This window comes from Pipistrellus hanaki, assembly GCF_964339955.1.
Source record: "Pipistrellus hanaki genome assembly, chromosome: 2".
Taxonomy (NCBI): Eukaryota; Metazoa; Chordata; class Mammalia; order Chiroptera; family Vespertilionidae; genus Pipistrellus; species Pipistrellus hanaki.
Window position 1 is genome coordinate 185,364,786 of NC_140504.1, and position 27,993 is coordinate 185,392,778.

Genomic DNA, 27,993 nt, shown 5'->3' on the forward strand with positions numbered 1-27,993 from the left:
AGCAGAGATAAGAAACTTACTCTGAAACAGTTCAGAGTAATTACCGTATTTTCCGGAGTATAAGACGACCCCCTAATTTTACAGTTAAAACATAGGTTTAGGCCTATATTCCCTGTATAAGACTACCCCCCACTTCCGAGGCAACACCAGTTCTTTTTTTAATAGACCGCCTCTCTGACTCTGGCCAATCTGAGCAGGCTTTTTACTAGAACACAGTGTAGCTTCGGGTACAGAACATGTATAATTTGCATGCATAAAAAGCCTGCTAGGATTGGCTGAGTTAGAAAGGCGGTCTATTAAAAAAAGAACTGGTGTTGCCTCGGAAGTGGGGGGTAGTCTTATACAGTGAATATAGGCCTAAACCTATGTTTTAACTGTAAAATTAGGGAGTTGTCTTATACGCCGGAAAATACGGTATGTTAAAAATGTTCAACAGTATGAAAAAAGATATAATAACTATGAAAAAAGAACAGTATGAGATAAAGAATGACATAACACAAATAAAGAATAAACTGGAAGAGAAACACAGCAGATTAGAAACTGAGGATAGAATCAGTGAATTAGAAGATAGAGATGACAATATCATTCAATTAGAGAACCAAAAAGAAAAAATAGGAGGACAGCTTAAGGGAGCTGTGGGACAAAGTAAAACCTAACAATATTAGAATAGTAGGTACACCAGAAGAGGCAGAAAGGAATAGAGAAGGTGTTTGACAAAATCATGGTAGAAAACTTTCCTAACTTGGTAAAGGAAAAAGTCATACAAGATCAGGAGGCAGCTGAAACCGGTTTGGCTCAATGGATAGAGCGTCGGTTTGGGGACTGAAGGGACCCGGGTTCGATTCCAGTCAAGGGCATGTACCTTGGTTGCGGGCATATCCCCAGTAGGGGGTGTGCAAGAGGCAGCTGATCAATGACTCTCTCTCATCGATGTTTCTAACTCTCTATCTCTCTCCCTTTCTCTCTGTACAAAATCAATAAAATATTAAAAAAAAAAAAAAAAAAAAAAAAAAAAGATCAGGAGGCACAGAGGACCCCAAACAAGAAGAACCCAAACAGACTCAAACCCAGACACATCATAATTAAAATGTCAATACTTATACGAAATGTCCAGAATTGGCAAATCCATAGACAGATTATTGGTTGCCAGGGACTAAGAGGAGGGCCATGAGGAAACAGGGAATGAATGCTAATGAATATGGGGTTTCTTTCCAAGGTGATCAAAATGTTCTGAGATTAGATAGTGGTAATGGCTGCAGCAACCTTGTCAATATACTATTATAAAACCACTAAACTATACACACACAAAGTCAAATTTTATGATAATGTGAATTGCATATCAATTAAGAACTCCTACAAGGAGTAAAATAATACAGAATAAATAATTCTGACTTTTTCCCACTAACTTCAGAAGTAGATGGGCTACTGGTGGAAATTTTTAGGACTACTGAAGATAAGATATTATCTGAGATAAAATCAAGAAAAATAAAGGTATGAGAAGCACCATAAATAATCCATTGTATAGTCAAGAAAAGTAGGAGTGGCCTGCTTGGTCTGGCTCAATGGATAGAGCGTGGGCCTGTGGACTGAATGGTCCCAGGTTCAATTCCCATCAAGGGCACGTACCTTGGTTTCGGGCGCATCCCCAGTATGCAGTGTGCAGAAAGCAGCTGATCGATGTTTCTCCCTCATTGATGTTTCTAACTTTCTACCCCTCTCCCTTCCTCTCTGTAAAAAAATCAATAAAATATATTAAAAAAAAGAAAAGTAGGAGTGAATGGAAATAGAAAAAAAGTACCCAACATTGATAACTTATATCTTCAAAGCCCTTTAAACTACAGAAATATTCATTCAATAAATTTAACATGTGTTCAATGCTTACTACCCATTAAGCACTGAGCTAAACACTCTGTAGGTATCATGTCTTATGTTTAATGCTCACATCAAACCTATGAGGTAGTTACCATTATTATGCTCATTTTCTGGATGAAGAAATGAAAATTTAGAAAGGTGAAGATCAGATGGTTAGGAAGAGGCTTCACATTTAGGACTGTACTCTAATGCTATAGGAGTCTAATCAGCATTCTTTCTGAGAAATAAAGGAAGCTCTAAGCCACTAAAGTTGAAATTTCTGTCTCAGATACAGCCAAATTTGCAAGACCCAGAGCAGTAAGGAACGGGGATAGCTCATATAATTTCTTCACTTTGCCCCTGATAACCATCCATGCTCTATTTCCCAAGTTGCTACCCAAAATTAAATTTTTACTGTTGTATTTCTCCCCTTGAAGAATTACAATCTTAGTGTGGAACGTCGCACTGGGCAGCTGTTGAGAGAACCACATCAAGAGAGGAAAGAATTTGAAGGGATAATGTAGACAGCTGACACAGACACATTAAGAATCTCACACCATCACACTGTTTTCATGGCCATGATAGCTCATTAAATCAGATCTAAAGAGAAGCCAAACCATTGCCAAGAAGTTGTCTTGACAAAGAACAAGTCCTGAAGCACACACAACAGCAGACCATTATAAAACAGACAAGGCCTAAGGGCAAATAATGAGGTATGCTTATCTTACTCAGCCTAGTATCACCACTCCTCCCTACCTAGCACACTATTCAATTCATCAATCAAAATTTACTGAGTGCCTACTATCTGCCTACCTATCTGCCTGGTGAGTATCTACATACACCCTTTCCATCTATCCTTCTCTGGGACTCTCACATCTCCTTGTCTGGCTGGCCGGAGAGGGGAAGAAGATCAGGTAGTATCCTCAGGAAGATCCTATAATGTGAGCAGAGCCATCCTCCACCCCACCCTTAATGGTGAAAATATATTGGAGTAAAAGACAAACAGAGCCCAGCGGTCTGGCTGTGGTTGAGCATCCATCTATGAACCAGGTCAACGTTCAACAGTTCGATTACTGGGTAGCGGGCTCGTTCCCTAGTGGGAAGCGTGCAGGAGGCAGCCAATCAATGATGCTCTCTCATCATTGATGTTTCTCTCTTTCTCTCTCCCTTTCCCTTCCTCTCTGAAATCAATAAAAAATATATATATATATTTTTTAAAAAGACAGAGCTCTGATCCTCCCAGGTTTTTTTTGTGAGGAAGCAAGTACTAAGTACCCTCTATTGAACAGACAAGTTTTAACACCCTAAATGCCAACAGCTCCTCCTTGTCTAAAGCAGGGTTCCTCAACCTGACTACTTCTGACATTTTGGGTCGGCAAAGTCTTTGTTGTGGGAGGCTGTGCCGTCACGGTAGGATTATTTAGCCGCAACCTACCTGGGCTTCTAACCACTAGATGCCGGGAGCAATCTCTTGAGTTGTGATCATCAAAAAAAATCTCCAGACGTGGTCAAAAATCCCACGCGGAGAGCAAAAAGGCCCCGGCTCAGAAACTCCAGCCCAGAGCCCTCACACCTCACAGGTGCCCTCGCTCCCCCAAATCTATTCCTTCTTCAAATCTCAGCTCAAACTTCATCAGGAAGGGTTCCCAGCCCTGTCAGACCACGCCCGCAACTTGGATTCCGTGCTTCGTACTCCACCCCTCACTACTGAGTCACAGTCCGCGTAACCACGTCTGCTTTCTCGAAACCGGGGCTGTGCGCTGCCTGAGGGCAAGGACCCCGCTTCCCGCCGTCCGCCTGGCACAGGCCTGAGGCCGCCACTGAGGTACGGCGACTGCTGAGGCGTCAACGACGACGGAGTAGAAAGCAAGGCGAGAAACTCCAAGGGGCGTGTGCGGGGCATTATTTTAGGAAACCCAGCTAAGGAGACCGAGGGGGACGGCTTAGTGGCCGTGCGCATGCGCTTTCGCTCAGCCGCGCCATCCCCGCCCCCCCTCGCCCCCCTTCTCCTGAGAGGTAGGTAGGTCGTGCGTGTCTGAGGCTTCTCCAAGGCTCCCCAAAGTGGGGTAGGGTTTGTCAACCCGACGGAAGTCTCCGAGTGGAGGAAGACTTACGTGGGCCCGAAAACAGGCGGCAAAATACCTCACTCAGGGACACCAACTGCGGCCACCACGTCGGCCACCGGCGCGCCGATCCCGCCCCTGGGTTCTCCTAACGGCCGTTGCACGCCGCCTGGCCGCGCGCCTCGGAGCGCGCGCCTCCCCGGCCCCACCCCTTTCTGCGCGCCTGTGGCCAATCAGGAGCCGAGCCGCGCCGGTGTCCCGCCCTTGCCCGCTGCCCTGGGTCCCGAGAGCGGGCGGATCCTTCTGCGCATGACCCCGCCGCCCCAGCCAGCCTTCGGGTCGGCCCCTTGCCCGGGTCTCGCCTCTGGGCGGAGTCCTGCTCCCCCAGGCCTGGAGTAGCTTGCTGGGCTTGTGCAGATAAAGCTGGCGGCCAGAACAACTCATTTGGGAATCCCATTCAACTTGCCCTTCCCTTCTCCGGTTCCCCACTCCCGAATTGTACTCCCACCTGAAAATAGTTAGGGTGTGGGTTACTGCTCACACGTCAGGGTTAGGGCTGCTGGGGCTTGGGTCAGGGTTTGGGCTGAGTCAGTGGTCAGTTGTGACCAGTACTCAGGCTGAAGGATCAGTCTTGCCTTCCTACCCAAATTCAGTCCCCAGGAAAAGGAATTAAGTTCATTGCATTAATAGATATGTAAAAATCATACTTGGAAATTGTTTAAAGAAGGAACAAAACCATCAGCCAAAGGATAGTGAAATTCCAGGGTATCTGGAAACCTGACTTAGGAGGGAGAGACATTAAAAAGCTGTGTGATTTTTTTTTTTTTTTTTTAACTTTGAAGAACCAGACTAAAGAACTTTAATTACTGGATCAAATTCACTCTAGAGGAAAGAATCTGGGATGTGTTCCAGGGTTCTATCAGCACCTTCATATTTTAAGAATATAGAAGGGCCCTGGCCAGTGTGGCTCAATTGGTTGAGCATCCTCCCATGCACTTGCTGGTTTGATTCCTGGTCAGGACATATGTCCAGGGTTTCAGGCTCAATTCCACAATGGAATGTCTGCTGGAGGCAGCTGATCATATTTCTCACAGATCTCTCTCTCTTTCTCTCTCCACACCTCCCCAACATGGAAAAAATATCCTTGAGTGAGGATTAATGAACTAAATAAATAGATAAAATAAGGGCAAGAGTTAATGCCTTTGGCAACAGGGATATTTAAAATCTACTCCAGACCTGTAAAGTCAATATGATTTCCTAATAAAATGTAATTAATTGTACTGATTTAATAAATATCTGACTTTGTTGTATAGGAAAAATTTATTTGGATTGATCATTTAAGTTAATATTTTTCAGGAGCTGTTAAGCATTGAATGTCAATTTTTTTTTCAACTAAAACATTACGACTATTAGTTAAATTTAACTTTTATTTTATTGCTTGTACCAACATATTTCCCAAGAAATATCCTCAGGTGAAGATTAACAACAACAAAAAGAAAGAAAGGAAGAAAGAAAGAAAAGAAGGAAGGAAGGAAGGAAGGAAGAAAAAAAGAAACTGCAAAACTGTAATTCTTCATAGCATTTGATATCTTGCTTCTCAGTATTTGTTATTAGTTTGGACTAAAAAAAAAACTTATAAAAACTCTCTATGGGTTTAGACGTTATTACGTTGACACTATGACTACCAACAACCTCACAATAACTCATGTACTGCTGAGGAGGCTGAGACTCCAAGAGGGTAACTGACTTCTCCCAAGCCACAGAGTTTATCAGAAACAGGATCCAAGGTCAGCACCTGCCAGAACCCAGCATGCACCCCCAGGCTCTGGTGCAATTCCTGTGTACCAACCTGCCGAATTCCTGCTGCAGGAGGCATTGAACTCTAAAACCACATAGAAAGTTTAAGCTTGAGGAGCCATCCTGACAGGACAAGGGCAGCACACTCCCATCATTTCATCAATATTGGGCAAAATGGCTGACCCCTTTTTGAAGCTGGGACTCACAAGGGTGTAATGATAAACCTTCTGCCTCTGATAAGAATAGACATACTAAAGACATAGGCTTTCCCTTGAGGGTGGGATCTTGAGAGGATTGTCATGGAATAAGAAGAAGGGAGAGACAGTTTCAGACCAGCAAGAAGAATTTACAAAAACAGGCTGGCACAAGGCACTAACAGATTGGGAGAGTTATCCAGAGTGTTAGAAAGGTGAGAATGGGAGGAGAGCCCTGCGGGCATGACTCAGTGGTTGAGCGTTGACCTATGAACCATTATCTTCCCCCATACTGTCCTAGGAGCTCAGGATCCAGGGCTGCCCACCATCCTCGGGCTCAGCAGAGCTCTTTGCTGGAGTAGGGCAACAGAGGGCAGCAGGTGTCCAAGCTCCTCAGCCCTCCGTTCTAGGCCAGCTTGGGAAAAAACTAGTCTGCTGAGACCCCAAGCTATTGGTCCAGCCCAGATGGGAAGGACAGACAAAAAGGGGGAGATAGCTGAGATGACAAAATGGAGGCAGTAGATAGATGAAGCTAGCATCCTAGAAGATGGATGAGCAAAGCCAGAAGCCCCTTGGAGGTCATCTCACCATGCTTCTGTCTCCAAACTCATTGGTGCCCAAGCCTTTTAGACAATTAAAGGGTGGGGTGGAGGATGGCTCTGCTCACATTATAGGATCTTCCTGAGGATACTACCTGATCTTCTTCCCCTCTCTGGCCAGCCAGACAAGGAGATGTGAGAGTCCCCAGAGAAGGATAGATGGAAAGGGTGTATGTAGATACTCACCAGGCAGATTGAGGGCTCGATCTCCAGCAAATAGCAGCAGCAGCAGTAGCAGCAGCAGCAAAAGCCACTGGCTGCCCGTAGCTCTGTTGGTTGATGATCCTGGAGGGCACTGGAAAGCAGTCCGGGCCCAAACATCAGCTCCAAGACAGTGAGGCACTGCTGTCCCTGGGGCCACCTCTCACCTGCCTGCTGAGTATACCACCCTGTCCGGGGTGTCCAGACTTTTTTCCCCAGGAGACCCCAGAGGGCTTCTCTGGAGTGAAGCCAATGCTGATGGGAGGGGGTGGAGGGTAGAGTTTCCCCATCAGCTGCAATCAGTGGGTCTCTGGGGATGCCCATTCAAGTTGATGAATATCCCAAGGTCCCTAATTGTCAGTCTTTGCTAAATAGCTGGGCAGAACTCTGGGCCTTCCAGCCTTCTCCTTTACCCAACACCAGGAACCCGAGTCTCAGTGATGTGGCTGATTTCACTGGCCTCCCCACTCTTGGGCTCAGAGCGGGCCGTTTGATCTTTGAGCTGGTAGCCAATCTCATCCTCTCCTCATTGCACAGATGACAAGGCCCAGTGACTTGCCTAAGGACCAGAATTCTGTCCTCCAACATCTCTCTTCCTGTTGCCCATGACTGCCACAGCTTTCTTAGATTCTCTGCGTTGCCTAAGTCTGGAACCTGCTATGGCTGTAAATGGTGTTTGGTTTGGAAGTCCCAAGAGGCCTCGCAGGTCAGAGGTTCCCCACCAGACTTCATTATCCTGGTCCACAAACTTCCTGTTGACTTCCAGTAAGCTTCAGCTCCACTCCTCTAGCAAGCCTGCCAGGACCCACAGTGGGCCCAGTCATTCTCCGTTGCCCCAAGATGGAGCTTCCTGTATCTGCATGACTTGGTAAACCGTGACCCCATTAGACTAGAATTCCCCAGAATGAGGACCAGTCTCTTCTGCCTTCAGACAGAATAGGTAGAACTGTCTCCTGCATCAGGCAGGGCCTCTCAGTCGCCAAATTTCAGGTCTCTAAGCACATAAATTATATCTCTACCATTTAGTGACAGTTATGTAGGGTGCAGATGCTCTCTCCCATTAGACTGGAAGCTCTGAAGGGCAGTCAGTGACTTTCCCATTAGACAAACAGATCTGTCTTGCCCATCAGACCTGGGGCAAGGTTGCTCCAAGGTGTTGGAGATCCACAAATAAGACACATTGATCCCAACATAAAACTTTATTGTCAATACACAGATGCCTGGCCTTACTGGCCTCAGCTTTCTCCTCTTGGTTCTTGGGCCCACAGAGGCCCCATCTAATTCTGGCCTAGAGCAGGGCGCCAGGGATGCCCCTACCTAGGCCAAATCCTGGCTGCCTTGGCCAGCACCTTCTTGCTGTAGAGCTCCCGCTCTCATCCAGCGTCCTTCTCCGTCCTGGCTCCTCTGGACCTGGAGCTCACAGGCACAGGCCCTGGAGAGGCCACCACCTCCTTGGCTCCAGGCATCACCCCGGGTGGAAGGGAGGGATGGGCTCAGGCCAGGCTTAGCCAAGTCATGCTTGAGATGCAGGAAGATGCAGCAGCTGGGCGTGTGTGCACAGGCTCCTTGGCTCCCCTCCTGCCCTCTCAGGGGCTGCCCCTCTTCTTTTTAATTAAAATTGTGGTAGATTCCTGAACCTGCAGGCCAAGAGGTCTTGTCAATACCCTACCCTGCCATGGCAGATGCTCCTTACCTCCCTCCTCCAGCTTCAAGTCTGCCCCATCGAGGCCTCCGAAGGAAGTCCTGCATATGGCTAGCCTGCCTCGTATCCTCTCTGAGCTTGGGAGCCCAGGCTGTGGAGCTTTACAGTCACAGTCAGATGGTGTGGGAAGCAGAAGCTAATGTGGGGGAGTGCCTTTTTCTCCCCAGAGGCTTCCTCCTCAACAGGACTCAGGGGTCCTTTGCCATCAGTGGGCATATCTGCCGCTAAGCAGGATCTGAGCTGGCTCAAGCCTCTCTAAGGAAGGGTAGGTTTGAGGGCACTAGAATCAGAAGTGGCTCAAAGAGAGGAATCTGATGGGATTCCCAGACCTCTTAAAGAAGAAACGGTGGACCCTAATCAGATTGGCCCATTGGCCTTGACTGCAGGGGCTAGGAGTCTGGAGGGGAGGGCCTTGGAAAACTTGGACTAATTCCTCAGAGACTAGGCTGGGCTGGGCTGGGTAGGGTGGCGGGATGAGCACAGATCAAGTAGGAGAGGAAAACGGCACCTTTTCCCTGTGGGCGAGCGCAGAGATCAAGTCTTGCTGGCTAGCCATCTCACGGAGGTCTATGGAGGACCTGCTCCCCAACGACTGGGTCTTTGACAAGTGTCGTTGCAATAGCTCCTCCTCCTGCTCCTGGTTGAAGCGGATGGAGCGTACTTCCTCCACTATCCTGGGGGCAGAGGGGTGAGCACGTTCAGGGTAAGGGGAAAGGGGCCATCCTCCCCTCTGTTCCCTGGTGTCTGCCCCTCACCCTCCCTTTTCACGCTGACAGAGATCCAGGCCAAGCCAGGAAGTCTGGATTCCAGCTCCTCCAAAAGGCTGGAGAACCACGGGCAAGTCACTTAATCTCTCTGGGCCTCAGGACCGCATTATAAAAGGGCGAGGACATAAAGCCAGAAGAAGCTGAGGCTCTGCTCAGCCCTGACTCACGGGGCTCGGGGGTACCCCCAGGACCCGCCCTACGTGTTGAGCTCATCTCGGATCTCTTTGTACTGCATCAAGTTCTCCTGTATTGCCTCGAGCACCAAACAAAAGTTGTCACAAGCGCTTTCCGAGAGGTTGGACAGGGGGCCCCCCACAAGCGGCTCTTGGGGAGCGCCAGACATCTCCAAACGGGCCACCTCGCAGTGCACCAGGGGCAGGTCCTTATTCCCGTACTCCACATCTTCTCTCTGAGGAAGGGGAAATGGAGAGGGGATGGACGGCTCAAGCCAGCACCCTCTGCCCCAGCCCCTTCCTGCTTGGCTTCAGAGAGGATGAGTCTCTTAGGACACCAGGATTCCAGTGTCCCTCATTTCAGCTTCCAACAATCTTAGCCTTCTCGCTCCTGCTAAATCTTGCTAAATCCTACCCAGCAAACTTCTAAAGCCACAGCCCCGTGACTTCAACACTGTGGGAAGTACTACGCCATTCACCTTCCCCACCCTTTGGAGGTTCTAACCCTGACTAAATAACGCTGTAGCCAACATTTAAAGTGAGTCTTTAGTATGTGTCAAGTACTATTCATTTACCCATGCCATTCTCATAACAGTACTTTGAGGTAAGCACTATCATTATTCCCATTTTACAGAAGAAGAAATCGAGGCTTAGATTGGTTAAATGCCCTAAGGTCACCCAGGCTACTCAGTTTGAGTTGCCATAGAAATAAGACATCCAGCAAATCCACAGCCCTCAGAAGCCCCAGTTGGTGAATCGGCATTCAAGGTGGGAAATGATGCCTCTGGGTCTCAGGCTTGGCTTTCTCCAGGCACTTGAATATGTGAGCACAAACACACACATACCCCCATGCTCAAGTCAGCACTCAGGCATACACCCCCTCTCCTCCCTCTGTCCTCCCCATCTCACTCACCCCGCTGAGGTTTATCATTTTATTCTTTCGTCCCTGCTCTGCCTTCATCATTAGCTCCAGGTTGGTGGTCACCACGACGACCAACAGGTTGATGCCAATAAGGGCCCCGATAGTGATGAAGGTGATAAAGTAGAAGGCACCTGCAACCTCCATTGCGTAGTCGTCGCTGGTCTTCGTCCTGGAGATGGCAGGTAGGGGCCCTGTCACCGCCCTGGCCCTTTGAGCTGTTTCCTCATCTATGAAATGGGGAAATTATCTCAAGGCCTACTAGGACTTCTGCTGCCTCACTGCTATGGTGAGATCCAATGCCTACTTCTAATTGTTACAGCAGCTGCTCTTTACTGAGCACCTGCTGTACTGCCAGACAGCAGGGTCCTCAACCCACCCCTGCATTATCAAGTCTAACCTATTGGCTATACTCTTTCTTATTATTAAAGATAATTCAAGCTCATTATAGAAAGAGTAGAAGAAAAATATACAGGAAAAATCCCACCCACTGTTAATACCTATTGTAAATATCCCATAAAATATTTCCTCCCTCTCTCTCTCTCTCTCTCTCTCTCTCTCTCTCTCTCTCTCTCTCTTTCTCTCTCTCCGCCACCCCCCCCCCCCGTGTGTGTGTGTGTGTGTGTGTGTGTGTGTGTGTGTGTGTGTATATACTATGCCAGGTTCTATGCTAAGAGATTTATATCGATCCTCACAGCAATCTATGACATAGCTAATATTGTATTGTAATCCTCAATTGACAGATAAAAAAACTGAGGCTCAGAAAAGTAATTTGCCCAAGGTCATATGGCTAGTGTGATAAAGACTCAAAAGCCCAGTGCCCCTTTATTGCACACTCTGTGGTTTCTCTACCACCTAAATCACAATGGATAATGACAGTAGAATCCCTTTACCAATTGAGCTTCTACGCTCACATGAACGGGATAAAAAGGTATCATCAGTGGGCTCAAATCCCTGGAGTGGACTGGAAACAAATATTGTTTCGTCTTAATGGGAAGGGGTAAAGGACAGAACCCAGGCAGCCACCTGTGGCCAAACGTGACCTTGGGCAGTGAGTCCAGGCAGCTTGGTAGGCTCCAATGTGGGCTGGGAGGCTGCCCTAAAACTCTAGTGTAACCACAGACAGATCCCGTGCCCAAGGCCTGCCAACCCGGCTGAATAGCATGATGGGAGAAATATCCATGACTAGGCCTGTGGTGGGACTTAGATTGTGTGAAGTTTCAAGGGGACAAGGCTTCAAGTGGTCCACAAACCCAGAGGCCCCAAACTTGGGAATCTCTCCCTTCTTTAAAGCCCTGAACCCCTTTCCTGCTGGGGCATCCTCATCCCCAGCCCTGGAGCTCCACACCCACCTGGAGCCCTCTCCCCTCTCCAGGCAGCATTTTGTTTCCTGAGAGCCCAGCCCTGCCTTGCCTGGATGTGCTGGGGGATCAGAAGGCTCACAGGGACTCACTGAAAGTCATTGTAGATATCCACCCAGCCATCTTGGGTGATGCAGATGAAGAGGGTGTACAGAGCAACCTGCATGTTCTGGAAATGCTCGGGCACGAATGCACCAAAGAGAGTGACCCCAAACACGGAGAACACCTGCAGAGAGACCGAAGACCCGTCTGACTTCACACAGAGCCTTGGAGACAGCACATACAAATGAACGCTGCCAAGGGAATCACAGGGATTTGGGCCCATAAACCTCGCCTCTTCTCCAGACACCCCTGTATCCCCATCGACCCATTGGGAAAGGGAGTGGCTGGGGTGGGAGAGGGACTGACCAGCATGAAGAAGAGGATGAGGGCCATGATATTGGCCATGTCAGGCACCGACTGCAGGACGACGCGAATGATCCGGGCCAGGGGCTCCACAGCCATGCATACATGCACGAGACGAAGGACCCTGTAGCAGAGCCTCTCAGGGATGCCCCTCAGCCCTTCCCAGACCCCTCCTCTTCACTGCCACCCTACCTTCCCAGACAGGTAGAACTATCCCCAGTCGGAAAAGCCCCCCATCTCTTTCCCAGGGTCCAGGCAGGTTCCCCTCTTTTCTCCAGAGTTCCCAGCTCACCTGAGGGTGTAGGTGATAGAGGTGACATTGAGTTCATCAATGAAGAACCCCAGGACCAAGATAAAGATGATAAGGAAGTTGAGGATGTTCCAGCCGTCCTGGGGGGTGGGGTGGGCCAGCCCCATCGGGGTCTGTCAGGCCCAGCCCATAGAGACATCCTGGGTCTGCCTTCCCCCAACCCCCAAGAGTGAGGGGATCAATGTTCTCACAGCAGGGCCAGTCATCTGCCATTCACGGTTGTTACTCATTCTATTGCCCACAAAACATGCCACCCAATAGGCATGCACTTGCTGTCTCATACATGTGTCAACAGCCAAGTGCGGTCTCAGAGACACACAGTGTTTGGTTGCACACGCATACAAGCTAGTTCCTAAGCTGAGCGCCCGCCGTGGTCAGTGCACTGCTGACAATGGCCTTGCCCTACAGTGAAGTGACAAGAGAGTGTTTGGATGCTCCAGCCTTTGTGTGACACACACTCCAATGAAAAATAAAAGGAAAATAAATACTAATGAAAGCATTAAAGACCACTGCTTCAGTAGCCAGTTCAGAGGTGAACTAGCTCTCACTGTATGACAGAGACAGGAAATTTTTACAAGCCCTTTGTCCAATAAGGCACAAACTCATCTAGGAGTGGGGATGGGGGAAGGAAGCTCCCAGAGATGAAAACTCAAGCACAACTACTAAAGAGGGGAATTTGCTCTATCTAACAAACAATATGTGCAGTGACCTTTTGACCAGTCATCCCACTTCTAGACACCTGACCCACAGAAACCCTAGTTCAAGTACAAAATGACATTTGTATAAGGTTGAAAACAACCAAAGTGTCCAGCAATTGGGCCCTAGTTGAGTAAACTATTACACATTCATTCATTGGAGTAGTACTGTTTAGCCATAAAAAAGAAAGAAAGAAAGAAAGAAAGAAAGAAAGAAAGAAAGAAAGAAAGAAAGAAAGCAAGAAAGCAAGAAAGCAAGAAAGCAAGAAAGCAAGAAAGCAAGAAAGAAAGAAAGCAAGAAAGCAAGAAAGCAAGAAAGAAAGAAAGAAAGAAAGAAAGAAAGAAAGAAAAGTAAAAGATCTTCATGTACTGACACAGAAAGTTTGCCAGGATCCATTAAGTGACAAAAGCAAAGTGCAGCCCTAGCTGATAGAGAAGGGTCCCTGGCTGGTTTGGCTCAGTGGATAGAGCATTGGCATTCAGATTGAAGGGTCCCTAGCTGGATTCCAGTCAAGGGCACGTGCCTGGGTTGCAGGCTCAATCCCCATTAGAGGGCATGCAGGAGGCATTCGATCAATGATTCTCTCTCATCATTGATGCTTCTATCTCTCTCTCCCTCTCCCTTCCTCTCTGAAATCAATAAAAACATATTTAAAACAATAAAAATTTAAAAAAAGCGAAGTGCAGTACAGTGACAATAGTATGCTACTGTTAGGAAAGGGAGGACTAAAAATATATACTTGTTTGCTTATGATTGCAAAATAGACAGAGGAAGGATAAGCAAGAGACTATAAATACACAAAGATTACCTAGAGAGAGTGGGGGTGGAGAGAAAGGGATGAAAGGGAAGAAATAAAAGCAAGAATTCTGTGTACTTTTCAATATAGTTTTGACCAATATGTATCTGCACTAAATATTTTTAAACTATTTTTTTAATGAAAAAAATGATCTTAAATTTCTTGGGTAGTCCAATAAACACAAGCTCGTGCAGTATTCCAAGTTCAGAATGTCTGTGGCTACACATCCATAAGGAGACACAAGTCTGCCTGTCTACAGATGCATCCCTCTACCAATCCAGTATTAAACTCACACTATATGCCAGACCCTGAACCAGATTCTAAAAACACAGGATTTCTGCACTTCTGGGCTCACAGCTTATTTTGTTTTGAGGGAGTTGGACAGGCAGTAAACATTAACTCTAAGTGAGAAAGATAAGCATATAATATTAGAGAGACACAGAGCAGCAACTAATCTAGTCTGGAAGAGATAGGAAGGCTTCCTGGAAGAGAGGACATTTGAAGTAGTCTCTCTAACACACACACACACACACACACACACACACACACACACTTCTCAATCTTCAGGGCCAGGAGCACAGGGATGGGGACTGAATGGGGTATAGTTCCTAAGGAGGGGTAGGGACAATGGCAGGAAGGGCTCAAGATCTCACCTTCCAGAAAATCCAGAAGCCATTTAACCAGCCAAGGAGAACCTCACAGATAAGGATGGTCAGCACAATGTCATCTATGGTAGAGAACAACTCATAGTGTCTCTACATGGAAGACAGAGAAAAAGAGAGGGACAGAGAGGTCAGTGGAATGTGGGACTGGGCAGGGCCAGGGAGAGAGGTCATCCTGGGGGGAGGGAAGGCCCATATTCCTGCTGCTCTTCATCCTCAGCATCTTTGTAGCTCCTTTATTTTATTTTATATTTTTAAAAACATATTTTTGATTATTTCAGAGAGGAAGGAAGAGGGAGAAGGAGAGGGAGAGAGAGATAGAAACATCAGTGATGAGAGAGAATCATTGATCAGATGCCTGCACACTCCCTATTGGGGATGGAGCCACAACTCATAGTTGGTTGGCCATCTTCTCATGCACTAGGATATTGCTAATTCCATTCCCAGTCAAGAATACATGCCCTAGCAGAGATCTGGCTGGGTAGCTCAGTTAGTTGGAGTATTGTCCCATATACCAAAAAGAATACATGCCCAGGTTGCAGGCTCGATCCCCAGTGCAGAAGGCAGCCGATCAGTATTGCACTCTCACATCCATGTTTCGCTTGTTCTCTCCTCCCTTCCTCTCTCTCTAAAAATCCATTAAAAAAAAAAAAAAATCTTATAAATAAATAAATAAATAAATAAATAAAATGGGATCCCCTTCCATACAAGGCATCTGCTTGCCCGTGTCTGCTCACACTGTTTTTTCCCCCTGCCCTTCCTGTACAAATGCAATGTGTTCCTCAAAGCTGGGCCCCCTCCACCACCAAGGCTTCCTTTATCTCTCGACCACTGGAAGGTCAGTGCCAGCAGGCCTTGAAGAGCAGCCGATCCAATCATCACAGACAGAGGAGGAGCCTGAGGCCCAGAGAGGGAAGCGCCTTACCCGGGGCCCCATGAGGTCAGTGGGTGCAGAGGTCAGGCTAGAGTCCCACCTGGCCAATGATGTAGTTGGTGCGCAGTGCGATGGTGATGGCGTTGACCACCAGCAGCGTGGCCAGCAGCAGCTGAAATGCCCAGTGCCGGAGCAGCTGCTTGACGTACATTCGAGTGAAGAACTCCCGCATTTCCCAGGCATCCTGGGAGAGGGCGGAGGACCTTCCTTCAGGCAGGTATCACCATAGGAGGCCACTGCCTGGATGTTTGCGCTCAGTGAATGGGGTTCTCTGAGAAGGCCACTCTGGGGGGAGGGGGCCTAAGAGGGAATCATGGTATGGGGTATCAGTGTAGAGGTCACTACCTAAGCGGTCCACTGCTGGGGGATCTTTGTCGGAGTCATTACAGGGGAGACTCTTTTAGGATCTCTTGTTGGTAGGAGGCTGTCAATAGAGAGGGGTTCCTATGGGGAGCACTGACAGGCAGTTCTAACATACCATGGGGGCGGGGGGGGGGCGGGTTGTCTGCAGGCACTACTGCTGGGGAGTGTCCTCTGGAAGGACGGTTAGAAGGCAAAAGGGACAGAGTGATTGTGAGGCTTGTTGCCACCCGGCACAGCTGCAGAAGGGTCCCTGTGGGTGAGGTTGGACCACCTTGTCCTTACCTTTCTGTGAATGATGTCTCCGCGGTTGATGAGCACTTGCTCCTCTGGCCAGAAGTAGGGATCATAAGGGGACCTCTGCAAGGGTGAGGAGAGGGCCCATCAGCGCAGCCCCGACCCCGCACAGTCCTCCTGTGTCTCCCCCCCCCCCCCCCCCCCCCGGTCCTGGGACGCCCAGATTAAATGGCAGAGCCAGGCAGGAGTCATCTACCATGATACTCAAAGACTTGATAGTCCTTCGCTTCCATAGGCTATCCGTCGCCATCGTTGCTGTCTCCTCCTACGCGTCAAAGAAACTTTATTCCATGCCGTCTTGCTCCCCCTCGTGGTGATATCATAGAGGCCTCTGTGACTCCAGCCATTTGCATTCCACCAAGGAATTCCAGTCTCGAGAGGTGTTCCTGCCACTGAATTCCCTTGACATCCCACCGAGAAAGCCAGGGACACGAAGGACCTTGGCTGGGGTCAGAGGTCAGAGGCTGACAGAGCAGGTCAGGTCTCCTCTACAACCTGGATGGAGGGGAGTGTGTCCCTACTCCAAATCCAGGAGCTGGAGGCGACACTGGGCTGAGAGGAAAAGCATGTTCACCTCAGGGCCTTCCTCCAGCTGAGACAACCGGCAACCGGCATCTCTCCCCTCTGGCTATGCCATCTCACTACCCTGGCCTCCAGGAGCCCGCCCTGCCCTTCATGCAAGGTAGGTGCTCCATCTAGGGAAAGGCTGGTCTCTGTTTTCCACTGTCTCCCCTGAGACGGGACAGGAAAGCAAACCTCTGGTCTGAAGGACTGGGACAGATGAGCACGAGTAGAAGCCCCCATGAGGCACAGATTAGCAATCCTCCTCCTGGGGGACAGGAGCCTCACGCACAGCCCCGGCCAGTGGGCTGGTGACCAAGAGCGCTCACCCCCGTCTGACAGCTTTTCACCCCAGTCCCCCTGGGGAGCCAATTCCTGACGCTAGTATGGAAGTCAAGCACAGATGTGGGTTCACTGTAGAGAAATAATTGGCTTTATTTGGCTGAAGTGTCTCTTGTGTAAAGCGAGGAAGGCCTGTACAGACCGGTTTGGGGAGGGAGAAGTGCCAGAGGACGGAGGGAGGCAGGTGTGTGCCCCCACCGGTCAGAGGGCGGACAGGAGGGAGTTTCTTGTAGCCTTGCCTCCCATTCTTCTGTTGCCAAGGTGGGCAAGGGTGGCACTGAGATCTCATTACATCACCCCACTCCAGGGCAGAAGGGGCAGAAATGGTGGCCGCTCAGGCAGGAGGGGGTCCGCTGGGGTAAAGCCATGGACCACTCCTACTTCCAACCTTGCACAGAACACAAGGACGCTCGGTCCTAGACATGCCTGAGGCCAGAGGCGGAGGTGGGCCTCAGGGCCAGAGGTCAGGAACTCGATGCTGGTCAGGGTCAGAGGTTGCTCTCTGGGGTCAGGTGGCAAAGATGGGAGTGTTCCTCAGAGTCAGAGGACGGGGGGCGGGCAGAATGTTCTCTGGAGCCAGAGGTCTGGACCTGGGGGCCGCTCTCAGCCTGCTCCACTCCCCAGGCCCCCAGGCCCTCTGAGTAGAGCTCCTGGTTCTGCTCTTTCCACCGTCGGAACTTCTCTCCCGTCAGCTCGGGGTCGCCCAGCACTTCTTCCAGGGCCTGCAGCTCCTGCAGCTTTGCCTGTAAGGAGAGTCCCTTAGGGGCCGTGATCGCCCAGGGAGGGCGGCAGAGCCTGAGCCCGGAGCTAATTTGGGAGTCTAGTGCCTAGAACACGGCCCCGGACCCGTCTAGCCCTGGTTCTCAAATCAGGAACCTAGAACTTGGCCCACTCCACAACCGAGCCCAGAGCTGCGGGCCAGCAACCAGAGCCGAAGGCGTAGAGCCCAGCCCCCTGCCACGCCCAGTGCTTCCGCGGACCTTGAGCGTGCTCTGCAGGGCCCGCACACGGTGCGCCCGCTCGTTGAGCTGGGGGTCTCGGTTGCGCCGCATGAAAGAGCTCCGCCATTGTTCGTGGGTGAGGGGCTGCGGCTGGCCCAGGAGGGACACGCCGCCCTGCCTCAGCCCCCGCACCATTCCTTCCAATGTCCCCTCGCTGCTGTCTGTGGGGGGGGAGGGGGGGAGAAGAAGGATGAGGATGTGCCTGTCCCAGGCCCAGCTCTCCACCTCGGCTCCCGCCCCCAGCACAGCACCTGTTGGGAGGCCAAAGGAGGTCCGTGGGCTGCCCTGCATGGGGGTGGCTGCAGGGGATGCGTCTCCACGGGGGGGACTCCCAGCGTGGCCCAGGCTGGGCTGTGGGCACCGGGGAAGGAGAGGAAGGTATCAGTCTGAGCTCTGTGCCCTGCTACCCACCCCCCACCCGTCCCCGACTCACCGAGGCTGAGCGGGACCCAGCCTCATCGTCAAGGTCTTCCACTTCTGTTTCACTGTAGCAGTCTGGGGTGAACAGGGGCAGTTGGGGAACCCACTAAGCTTCACACGGTTTTGGGGGGCCGGGAAGGGGGGGAGGGCATTTGAACCCCCAGCCTCCACCCCAGGAAAGGCAGAAGCTTGGGTGAGACACAGGGAGACCCACCCCGCGAGCACCCACCTTCCTCTCGGGGCGGGGCAGCCTGGCCTGGAGACTGGTACTTGGAAATGCAGGTGATGAGGTGGCGCACCCACCTGCGGAGGGCAAATGGGTCTGAGGGAGTTTCCAGGTGCTGTATGCCAAGGGCCTTTCCCCTGTATGACCGTCTAATCCTGTGGTCGGCAAACTGCGGCTCGTGAGCCAATGTGGCTCTTTGGCCCTTTGAGTGTGGCTCTTCCACAAAATATTATGGCCTGGGCGAGTCTATTTTGAAGAAGTGGAGTTAGAAGAAGTTTAAGTTTAAAAAATGTGGCTCTCAAAAGAAATTTCAATCGTCATAGTGTTGATATTCCGCTCTGTTGACTAATGAGTTTGCTGACCACTGGTCTAATCTAATTTTCAGAGCAACTCTGAGAGGTAGGAACTCTTATTAGCCCATTTTATAATAATGAAACTGAGGGTTAGGAAGTGAGTGCCTTGATCAACCACTATCAGAGAGCTGGGATTTGAATCCAGGCTCTTGGGGAAGCCAGGGAGTGGAGAGGGTGGCACTCACATGCTCAGATCCGCCAGGGTATCGGCAGCGAAGATGAAGGGTTTGTACACGTCATGGGTGAGCTGGAACACACTGCCGGGGAGCAGAGGGCCTTCCCTCAGCCTGGGGTGCCCATCTAGAACCCGGAGAGGCCGCACCGCAATCCCAGCTCCCTGCCGCCTCCACCCTGCCCCTACCGCCACCCCGGCTCTCCCGTTCTCTTCCCACCACCCAACCCGTCACAACCAGGACTTAACTATTTTTTCTTCTGATCATGCCCACTTTCCAGACTGTAGTTGGAGACATTGATGAGGCCCTCAGCCTTCTCATCCTGGGGGGATCACAGTGAGGTCAGCACAAAGCCACATCCCTCGGGGGCATCTGCTGGGCTCTCTGACCACAAACCTCTCGGTGTCGGGAGCTCAGGGCAGACATTTGGGGGGGTGCGGAGGGTGTGATCACCGAGTGCCTTTGAGCCAGGAAAGGGGAGCCAAGGAGATCCAGAGAAACAGCCTCAAAAGAAGAGGCTGGCCCACATTTGCTCCGTCAATAGGCACAGAGGAAGCCACCTCATGCCACCGAGCCCTGCAGAGGCTGCTCTCCCTCTGGCCGCTTTCTCCTTCCACCTGACTGGCCCTCAGGTGCTGACTTCCCAGGGACCTGCACCAGGCCTCAGGCTGGACTGGCCACCTCTGTGGGCTCCGCACCCAACCCCCCATTCCCTGGGCTTTTCCTTTGTCACAGCGTGTGTTCCCTGCACTGTCCTTGAGCGTGTATTCACCCTCCCCCCACCCTCCCCAGCCTGGAGTAGCAAGAACTCCCCAGTGTCCCAGTCTCCCCTGTGTCCTCGGTGCCCAGCCCAGAGCTGAGTGACAGCGGGCACCTGCATGTTTGCTGAGGAATGAATGGCCTATCACTAGGATGGACAGAACAACAGAAGAGGAAGGAAAGGTGCTTTTAAACACATAGCAGCTCATTCCTCTTTGAAGCGTGTCCCCATTAACACTGAGGCTATCACATGAGGGTTTGTGGCCCACCTGGGACCGCAGTGGGAGGAGATGGTGGGGAGTGGGAACAGGAACTGTGGCCCTGGGGTGACCCATCTGCTTCCACAGGGGTGTGGGGTCTCACCTGGGGCTGGCGGTACCAGTAGAGCTTGTGTCTCTTGAGCACAAACCAGCAGCGGCGCCAGCGGGGGCCCATGAAGCCCCCGGGCACCTTGCGCAGCAGCAGCCAGCCGTCGCAGTCTGGCTGGCCCAGCTCCCGGCAGGACACCCGCCGGCGGCTCAGCCGCGTCGCCACGCCTGCAGCAGCACAGCCCGGGCATCAGTGAGGGACCCCCAAATCCGTCCACCAGGAGAGCACCCCCTGATATGTCTGAACCCATTCTCTGTGCTTGGAATGAACCACCTGTCGGCTCTGTGACTCTCCGCATTGTGGAGGCGAGGAAATGAAAGAGCGGAGGATAGGCTGTTAGCTCAGTCTCAGAGCGCAGAGGCCCGGGCTGGGAGCACAGGTCTGTCTGATCCAAGAGACAGAGCTCTTTCCCGAGGGGCTGGGTGTAAAGTTGGGGGGGGGGGGGAATTCCTGCCAGGAACTATAAAGACTTCTTAGAGCTGCTCACGTCAGGGGACCCCCCACACGCTGGGTGCATCTCATACCTTTCGATTTCTTCCGATCACGGACAGGACTCTGAAAGGACCACAGCGGGTTAGAGAAGGGTCTGGATTGGAACCACACCCCTCCTTGCTGAGCCCCTCAGCTTACCTTGTCTTCTAGGGGTTCAGGAGTCTCTGCTCCCCCTGTTGGGAGTGTGGCTGGGGGTGCAGGGGTGACGGGCAGGGGCTCAGGGTCAAGAGAGGCAGAGTCTGTCAAGGAAGGAGAAGAGGGGAGTCCATGAGCCCAGTCCAGGCTGGGCAGTAGGGTGGGGGCATCAGGGTCCAGGGGTCAGAGCCAGGCCCCCCACATGTCTTTCCTAGGGCATCACCACATTGTGGGACTTTGAAACCACCTGTTGAGGCAGGGCTGGACCCAGGGCTTGGGTTTGAAGTCAGGTTGAAGGCAAAGATGTCTTCAGATGTGGCCCTGGGGAGAGGAGAGCGAGGGGAGATGGGAGGAGAGCAAGGAGAGATGGGATGAGCCCATGGCTCCCTCACTAGACGCACCCAGGGCAGAGCCTGTTACCTGGGAGACAGTGGGCCCAGAGCCAGCGATGGGACCCTCGGCTGTGGGGAGCTCAGGGGCTGTGGGGAGCCCAGGGCCTGCGGAGGGGACTGGGGAACAACCAGAAGCAGGTGAGTCAGTGGCAACAGGAATCTGAAAGCGGCTGAGGGCAGGTCAGGGGACAGGTACCTGTGGAGGTGTCTCTGGCACCGGAACCTTCTTCAGCACTAAGCTGACCTTGGCTGGTTCCCGAAACAGCTCCCTTACCACATTCTTATGGGGCCAGCCCACCTGGGGGGCGGGTCAGGGACACGGGGCTGGGTCAGCTGGGCAGGAGGCTCTAAAACAACCCAACAGCCCCCTCCCTTGGAGCACTCTCTCAGCCTCCTGGTTCTCTTCTTCCTCTTCCTCCTCCTCCTCTTCCTCCTCCTCCTCCTCCTCCACTTCCACCTCCTCCTCCTCCTTCAGAAAGCCTCCATGAGCCCCTTCAGCTTGGCTCTGCTACGGCCACTCTAGTGTAAGGCAACTCCCACAACCCTGGTCTCGGCAAGAGTCCCTGCCTGACCCACAGCCCTGGGTTCCATCCGGTCACCCCTTCGCTCCCACCACGTCGCTCTGGTTCTCACTCACCACCACCTGCTCGTTGACCTGGACAATCTCATCTCCAGGCAGGATCTGCAGCCGCGAGTTGGGAGAGACCTGGTGTGGGAGGTGAGGCTCAGAGCGGGCACCTCTGGGGCCTGGAGCCGGCTTGGCTGCTGGTGAAAGGGCCTCAGGGGGTGGGCGGCTGAAAGGGTGTGGGGTTCTCACCTGGGTGCCCACCTGGGACACGAAGTGCAGGCAGTTGCTGGTGGTGTGGATTTCCAGGCCCTGTGAAAGCGGAGGCTGGAGTCACCGCGGGGGTGGGGGCGGCAGGGCCAGCGGGCAGGGCCCCTCGCCAGGCAACAGAGTCCTTGGGTGGGCAGGACTGGGGAAAGAGCTGGCACCGCCCAGCTTGCTGTGTGACTTCGGGCTTGTCACTCCTCTGCCGGTCTCTGCCTCTTCCCTTCATAGGATCAGCTGGGGCGGCTGACCCCTCAGTGACATCCTCAGCGCCTCTCCTAAGGGATGAGCAGGGAGGGGCGGGCAGGGGCAGCGCTGGGCTCTGGCTTTCCCAACGGCAGAGGTTAAAGCAGAAACGTTCATGTCCTCTCCCCTAACCTTCCAGGTCTGTATCTCAGGGCTAGAATGTGTCAGGTGAGGATTGGAGAAGGTGCTGAATACTATGGGACCCCAGGAAAGTCCTCTAGGCATTTTTCTCTTTCCTTTTTTTGGTTCTTCTGTACAAAGAAAGGCCTTCTAGCCATAGCAGTACAGGAACCCATGGGATCCTGGAGCCATGTTTTGGGGCCCAGGCCAGGCTGCCAAGAGGTGAGAAGGGAGCCCTGGCCAGAGCTCAGTTGGAGGGAGCGCTGTGCCAATATGCCAAGGTTGCGGGTTCAATCCCTGGTCAGGGCACATACAGAAAGCAAACAATAAATGCGTACATAAGTAGAACAACAAATCAATGTTTCTCTCTTTAAAAACACACCAATAAATAAAATTGAAAAAGAAAAGGCAGGAGGTCAGAGGTCAGAGGTCAGAGCTCACCAGAGGATCATCCAGCTGTACGTGTTCCAGCACGGCCCTCTGCTCCAGAAGCTCCTGGGGGCTGCAGCTCAGAATGCTGTGGCAGATCCCGGTCATGTGGCTGCACTGGGGTGGGGAGCACAATGCCCAGACTGAGCCCCACTCACCGCACCCTAGCCCCATTCCTCCCCACCCCCCAAACACACACACACACACACACACACACACACACACACACACTTACGATCCTCAGGACGTGGCTCTCCCTCTCCGCTGCCGGGCAGTCCTGGAAGCAGTGAGAGCAGGGCCTTCCCTGAGCAGGGGCACTGCGGGGCGGGTTCCCAGCAGTCCCTCCCTGCCTCCACTCCCTGACCCCCTTTCCAGAACTACACGGCCCAGAGCTCTGTCCCCAAGTCTCCCCCTGACACCAGGCCCCCAGCAGTCACCACATATGCCTTCTCCACTCCCCCCTCCTGAGAGTCAAACTCCTGGGGGTGGCCTGGCCAGCTAGGAGACCCCCTGCCCCCATTGCCGCCTACCCAGTGGCTGGGCACCTCTCTTCCTGCTCTTGCCTCTTCCTGCCCTCACACCCGATCTTGTGCTGACTCACAGGTTATAAAAAGTTCTTGCTTGACCTGTCTCTACAGCCTGGGCCAAACCTGGCCCCTGGTTCTCCTACCTCCTGCAAGGCCAGGCCCAGCTTCCGGCACAGCTCCCCAATCTCCTGGCAGGCCGAGAAGTCATTCAAGTGGGTGAAGAGGTACCTGGCGGGGGGAAGGATGGAGCAGTGGTTAGCAAACTGTGCTTAACAGTCAATTCACAGAGCCCACTACTCATCTGAGACGGGATAATACCTACTCTGATGGGTTTGATTTTGGGTAAAGATGATTGATAAAGCTCAACAGCTTAGCACAGCACCTAATACTGTCAGGTTCTATTTAGGCACTGGGGGAGTCAGGAGTTAAATACATACCGTATTTTCCAGCGTATAAGACGACCCCCTAATTTTACAGTTAAAACATAGGTTCAGGCCTATATTCGCTGTATAAGACTACCCCCCACTTCCAAGGCAACACCAGTTCTTTTTTTAATAGACCGCCTCTCTAACTCAGCCAATCCTAGCAGGCTTTTTATGCATGCAAATTATACATGTTCTGTACCCGAAGCTACACCGTGTTCTAGTAAAAAGCCTGCTCCGATTGGCCAGAGTCAGAGAGGCAGTCTATTTAAAAAAGAACTGGTGTTGCCTCGGAAGTGGGGGGTAGTCTTATACAGCGAATATAGGCCTGAACCTATGTTTTAACTGTAAAATTAGGGGGTCGTCTTATGCGCCGGAAAATATGGTAATTCCATCAATAATGGTTTAACTGCAACTGCTGTGAAGTGCAGGGAGCTGAGACTATACACCAGGGAAGGCTTCCCTGAGGAGGGGACTCTTCTGCGGGGACCTCTGGGACAAGCGCAGCCAGCGGAGGGGAGGAGCTCTCTCTGCAGTTGTGTGATTTTTGTTTTGTTTTGTTTTTTGTCTTTTCTCCTCCTTTTAATTTTTATTTGTTTTATTAAATTATTATCTGTGTACATATTTTAACATTGCCCACCCCCTCCCATACACACCCTCTATGCAGTTGTTGATGGCCGCTGTCACTACAAGCTGGGCGGGGTGGGGCGGGTAGGAACCCAGGCAAACCAGTGCCCCCAAGCAGACCAACCAACCTTCTTGCCCCGCGCCACCATATCTGAGCAAGAGCCAAGCTCTGTTTTTCTTTCCTGGGAGCCAAGGATGAGAAGGGTTCCCCCATCAGTCCCCCAACCCCGTACGTTAGGAGGAGCCTGAGGTACCTGTTGAGCCAGAAGAGGAGGGTCCGGGCCTCACGCACCAGCTCCACAGCCGCGCTGAGGACATCAGCAGGGGGCTCGGCACAGCCCCCCAGGCGGCCTCGGACTGAGCTCTGGAAGACACGGGTCCCCTCCAGCAGCCTCTCGGTCAGGCTCTGCAGGTTCTCTGTCTGCAGCCCAGAACTCTGTGCCAGAGAGGAAGCTGGTCACCGCCCTGGCGATGGCCAGCCCGTCAGACACCCCCAGGTGGGTGGGAGCTGCGGCCGGTGTGGCCGCCATTCACTCACCAGGGCCCGGAGCTGTTCCACCCCTTCCAGGATGAGCTCCTGGTGGCCCAGGGGGCGCACGGCCAGAGCCTCAAGGCTGCGGGGGCAGAGCTGCAGCAGGTACTTGCCAGGCAGCTCCCAGTCCTCAAAGCTGTAATCCTGCAGGCAATCATCGAGGCCTGGAGGGACAGTAGGGGTCGGCATGGGGGAGCCAGGGGGTGGCATGGCCTTTCTGGCCACTTCTTCACTCCCATAAAGCCTCCTTCCCTCCCATCTGTTCCTAATAACAACCCTGAGGCCTAGGCTGTGTTCTGCCCATTTCACAGATGAGACTACTGAGTTGAGAAGTAGGATAGTTTCCCCAGACCAGCAGCAGCCTCACTGGAGAGCTAGAAATGCAAGTTTTTGGCTCTATCCTGCACCTGCTAAATAACTCAGGGGTAGGGCCCAGCAGTTCTGGTTTCAACAAATCCTTCAGTTGTTCTGATGCTTGCTTGTCTACTAAATGGGGAGTAAGAACATGGATGGAGCTTTGGTATCAGGAAGGCTTGAAGGTCAGCACTGGAGCAAGTAATTTAATTGCTCTGAGCCTCAGTTTCCTCACCTGTAAATGGTGACAATAAAAGCATCTACCTTCTAATCATGTGTAAATGACACGGTACATGTCAAACACTTGGCCCATTTCTTGGCTTATGGTAGACCAGTGGTCGGCAAACTCATTAGTCAACAGAGCCAAATATCAACAGTACGATTGAAATTTCTTTTGAGAGCCAAATGTTTTAAACTTAAACTTCTAACGCCACTTCTTCAAAATAGACTCGCCCAGGCCATGGTATTTTGTGGAAGAGCCACACTCATGGGCCCAAAGAGCCGCATGTGGCTTGCGAGCTGCAGCTTGCCAACCACGGTGGGAGACCATCAGAAACAGCACTTATGGCCAGAGTTTTGACCATGGTCTACAAGGCCCGTGATGATTGGGCTACCCCGTGCCTCACCAGCCTCATCACGTGACACAGCCCCTCAAGCTCGACACTTCAGATACAGACAGGAACTCCCTGGCTGTGCTTCTGTCCCAGGGTCCCTGCAGGTGCTACTACCCCTGCTGGGACTGCACTTCCAGCTCCTCCCCTCCCTTTTCATTTAACTCCTGCAGGAAGTGCTCCCCAGCTCTCCAGGTTGGGGCGGGGCCTCTTCTGCTCCCACTGCTTGCGGTGCCTCCAGAAACACCTGCAACTGAGCACCAGCCTCCCCCACCTTGTCAAGAGCTCTTCAAGCAGGGGCCTTAAGTAACCGTTCATCTCTCACTCCAGCCCTTGCCTGGCACAAATGAGAAGACTGTTTACTAAATGCTTACTATGAGCTGAGCAAAATTTTAAGGGCTGTAAACACACTTAGGATGTGAAGGTAAGCTGGTGGTCACATCTGTCACCCCATTGATCCCCAGGGTCGGCTCAGTGACCTGGCTGACTAGTAAGCGTCCCCTCCCTCCCTCCACTCCTTGTGCGTCCCTCCCAAAGCTGCATGTTCGAAGAGGACGACCTTCCCCAATAGAAGAGAGGTCCATTCTTCGATCTAACTCACTAATTAATTAAAAATAAACATATTCAGAATTTGATCCTCACCGAATCCAGAATGCAGAGACTACTGTCGTTCCCATTTTACGGGTGGGAAAACGGATGCAAACAGAGGTGAACAGTTTGCTCACTCTTTGAAGGAATTCCTCCCATTCAAGCAAGCCGGGTTCCTCCCCTGGAGACCCCGTGTGTGATCGGCAGCTCTCCCTCGTTCCCGGGGTGACAATTAAGAGCACTGGACATGAATTCATGGGAACTCCTGGGAAGGAACTGGCTTGCTTGAATGGGAGGAATGCCTTCAAAGAGTGAGCAAACTGTTACTCCATAGCTATGGGCCCTTGAGCAAATTCCCAGGTACAATGGGTGTGCTGTGCTGCCTCCTACACTGAGCTACCTACACATCCCAGGCACTTGTCAGGATCGTCTCATTCTGTGTGCTTCATGACACGTGAGGCGCCGTTCTCATTTTATGGAGAGAGAAACGGAGTCATATGGTCTCAGAACTGGTGAGCGGAGGGGCTGGGCCTGAAACCCTGAGAGTTTCAGTCTGAGAGTCTGAATTCAACCCTGAATCCTGCTGTTATAGGGTTAGTCACCCCGAACCTGACCCTGGTGTACTCATGCTGCCCCTCTAGGAGAAACTCAGCTGCCCTGACTCACCTGCCCCTCCCACCTGCACGTCAGAGGTCTCCACTTCTCTGAGTCTGTGGGGCGTCCGGGACTTTCCCATCCATTTGGGCTCACTGAGCCTGAGGGGTATCTCCCTTGGAGACCCCTGGGCACAAGCGGGGGGTGGGGGTGGGGGAGGACTGTGCCAAACTTGCATCGGGTTGGGGCTCTGCTTCACACTGGGAGTCTCAGGGTGGAAAGAGGGAAACAGGGCAGGCTCTATTCCAAAGCCAGAGCAAATCACTTCCTGGCTCAGCGCGTCAGTTTCCGCTTCAGAAAAATGGGCTTAATAACAGCCCTCTACGCCCTGGGGCCACCCCTCTGTTTGCATTCCCCGCCGCCTCTCCATCGCCTCCCCCGCAGCCTCTCGGGACGGTGGGGCAATGGGAGACCCTTCTGGCTCCTCGGCCTCGGGGCTCACCTCTGCCTGCACAGTCGCCCAGTTCCAGATCCCATGCAGAGGCTAATCCACTCTCTGACAGCCTGGCCACCTGACAGCCTCAGCAGGCCTTTTCCTTTATTTACCTCCCCCGGCCCAGCGCCCCTCCCGCCCAACTCTGCCCCGGCCACACCCACCTCGCAGCCAGGCTGCCACCTTCCCGGGGGTCCAGGTCTCTACAGGCTCCATGGTGAGTCCAGTCCGCCCGCCCGAAGGGATCCAGGGATCTGTGCCCGCTCCGCTCCGTCCCGCGGGCGCAGGAATTTCCGCTCCGGAGCCCTGGG

General features: G+C 52.1%; 3 protein-coding genes across 5 annotated transcripts in view; all 3 read right to left on the bottom strand.

The window, feature by feature from the left end:
- The window catches only part of CEP85 (centrosomal protein 85), a 35,241-nt gene extending 31,149 nt beyond the window's left edge, over positions 1 to 4,092 (bottom strand). Inside the window, exons 1-2 of one of the 3 annotated variants that reach the window (XM_084874927.1) lie at positions 3,966 to 4,077; positions 1,627 to 1,728 (exon numbers count right to left, since the gene is read on the bottom strand). The gene's annotated coding sequence lies outside the window, so the exon portion shown is untranslated. Of the gene's footprint in view, positions 1 to 1,626; positions 1,729 to 3,965 lie in introns of all 3 variants that reach the window. The other 2 variants (XM_084874925.1, XM_084874926.1) reach the window with 2 other exon arrangements.
- A 4,199-nt stretch (positions 4,093 to 8,291) lies between these two features.
- Positions 8,292 to 16,337, bottom strand: CATSPER4 (cation channel sperm associated 4; the record flags this gene model as incomplete). The annotated part of the gene is made up of 11 exons (XM_084873820.1): positions 8,292 to 8,342; positions 8,916 to 9,081; positions 9,375 to 9,583; positions 10,261 to 10,438; positions 11,720 to 11,853; positions 12,036 to 12,156; positions 12,325 to 12,422; positions 14,488 to 14,589; positions 15,471 to 15,614; positions 16,076 to 16,150; positions 16,284 to 16,337. The coding sequence occupies 11 exons, from the start codon at positions 16,335 to 16,337 to the stop codon at positions 8,292 to 8,294; spliced, it is 1,332 nt and encodes a 443-aa protein (XP_084729946.1).
- A 718-nt stretch (positions 16,338 to 17,055) lies between these two features.
- Positions 17,056 to 27,949, bottom strand: CNKSR1 (connector enhancer of kinase suppressor of Ras 1). Its single transcript, XM_084872684.1, has 21 exons — positions 27,847 to 27,949; positions 25,049 to 25,206; positions 24,765 to 24,946; positions 23,605 to 23,689; positions 23,170 to 23,211; positions 22,947 to 23,051; positions 22,128 to 22,187; positions 21,948 to 22,016; positions 21,507 to 21,608; positions 21,339 to 21,427; positions 21,166 to 21,239; positions 20,922 to 21,022; positions 20,816 to 20,846; positions 20,286 to 20,458; positions 19,412 to 19,485; positions 19,176 to 19,247; positions 18,641 to 18,714; positions 18,425 to 18,486; positions 18,243 to 18,342; positions 17,971 to 18,152; positions 17,056 to 17,733 (listed from the first exon to the last, which is right to left on the bottom strand). Exons 1-21 carry the CDS (start codon positions 27,896 to 27,898, stop codon positions 17,479 to 17,481), a joined length of 2,142 nt encoding a protein of 713 aa, XP_084728810.1. The 5' UTR covers positions 27,899 to 27,949; the 3' UTR covers positions 17,056 to 17,478.
- Positions 27,950 to 27,993: the final 44 nt, after the last annotated feature.

Bases quoted from the DNA above. Each gene is read 5' to 3' on its own strand.
- CNKSR1 (XM_084872684.1), bottom strand. From the start codon at position 27,898: ATGGAGCCTGTAGAGACCTGGACCCCCGGGAAGGTGGCAGCCTGGCTG. The intron at 23,690-24,764 runs GTACCTCAGGCT...TCCCCCCGCCAG, and splicing joins CTCCTCTTCTGGCTCAACAG to GTACCTCTTCACCCACTTGA. The intron at 19,248-19,411 runs GTTAAGTCCTGG...GCTCCCCGGCAG, and splicing joins CATGATCAGAAGAAAAAATA to TGTGTTCCAGCTCACCCATG.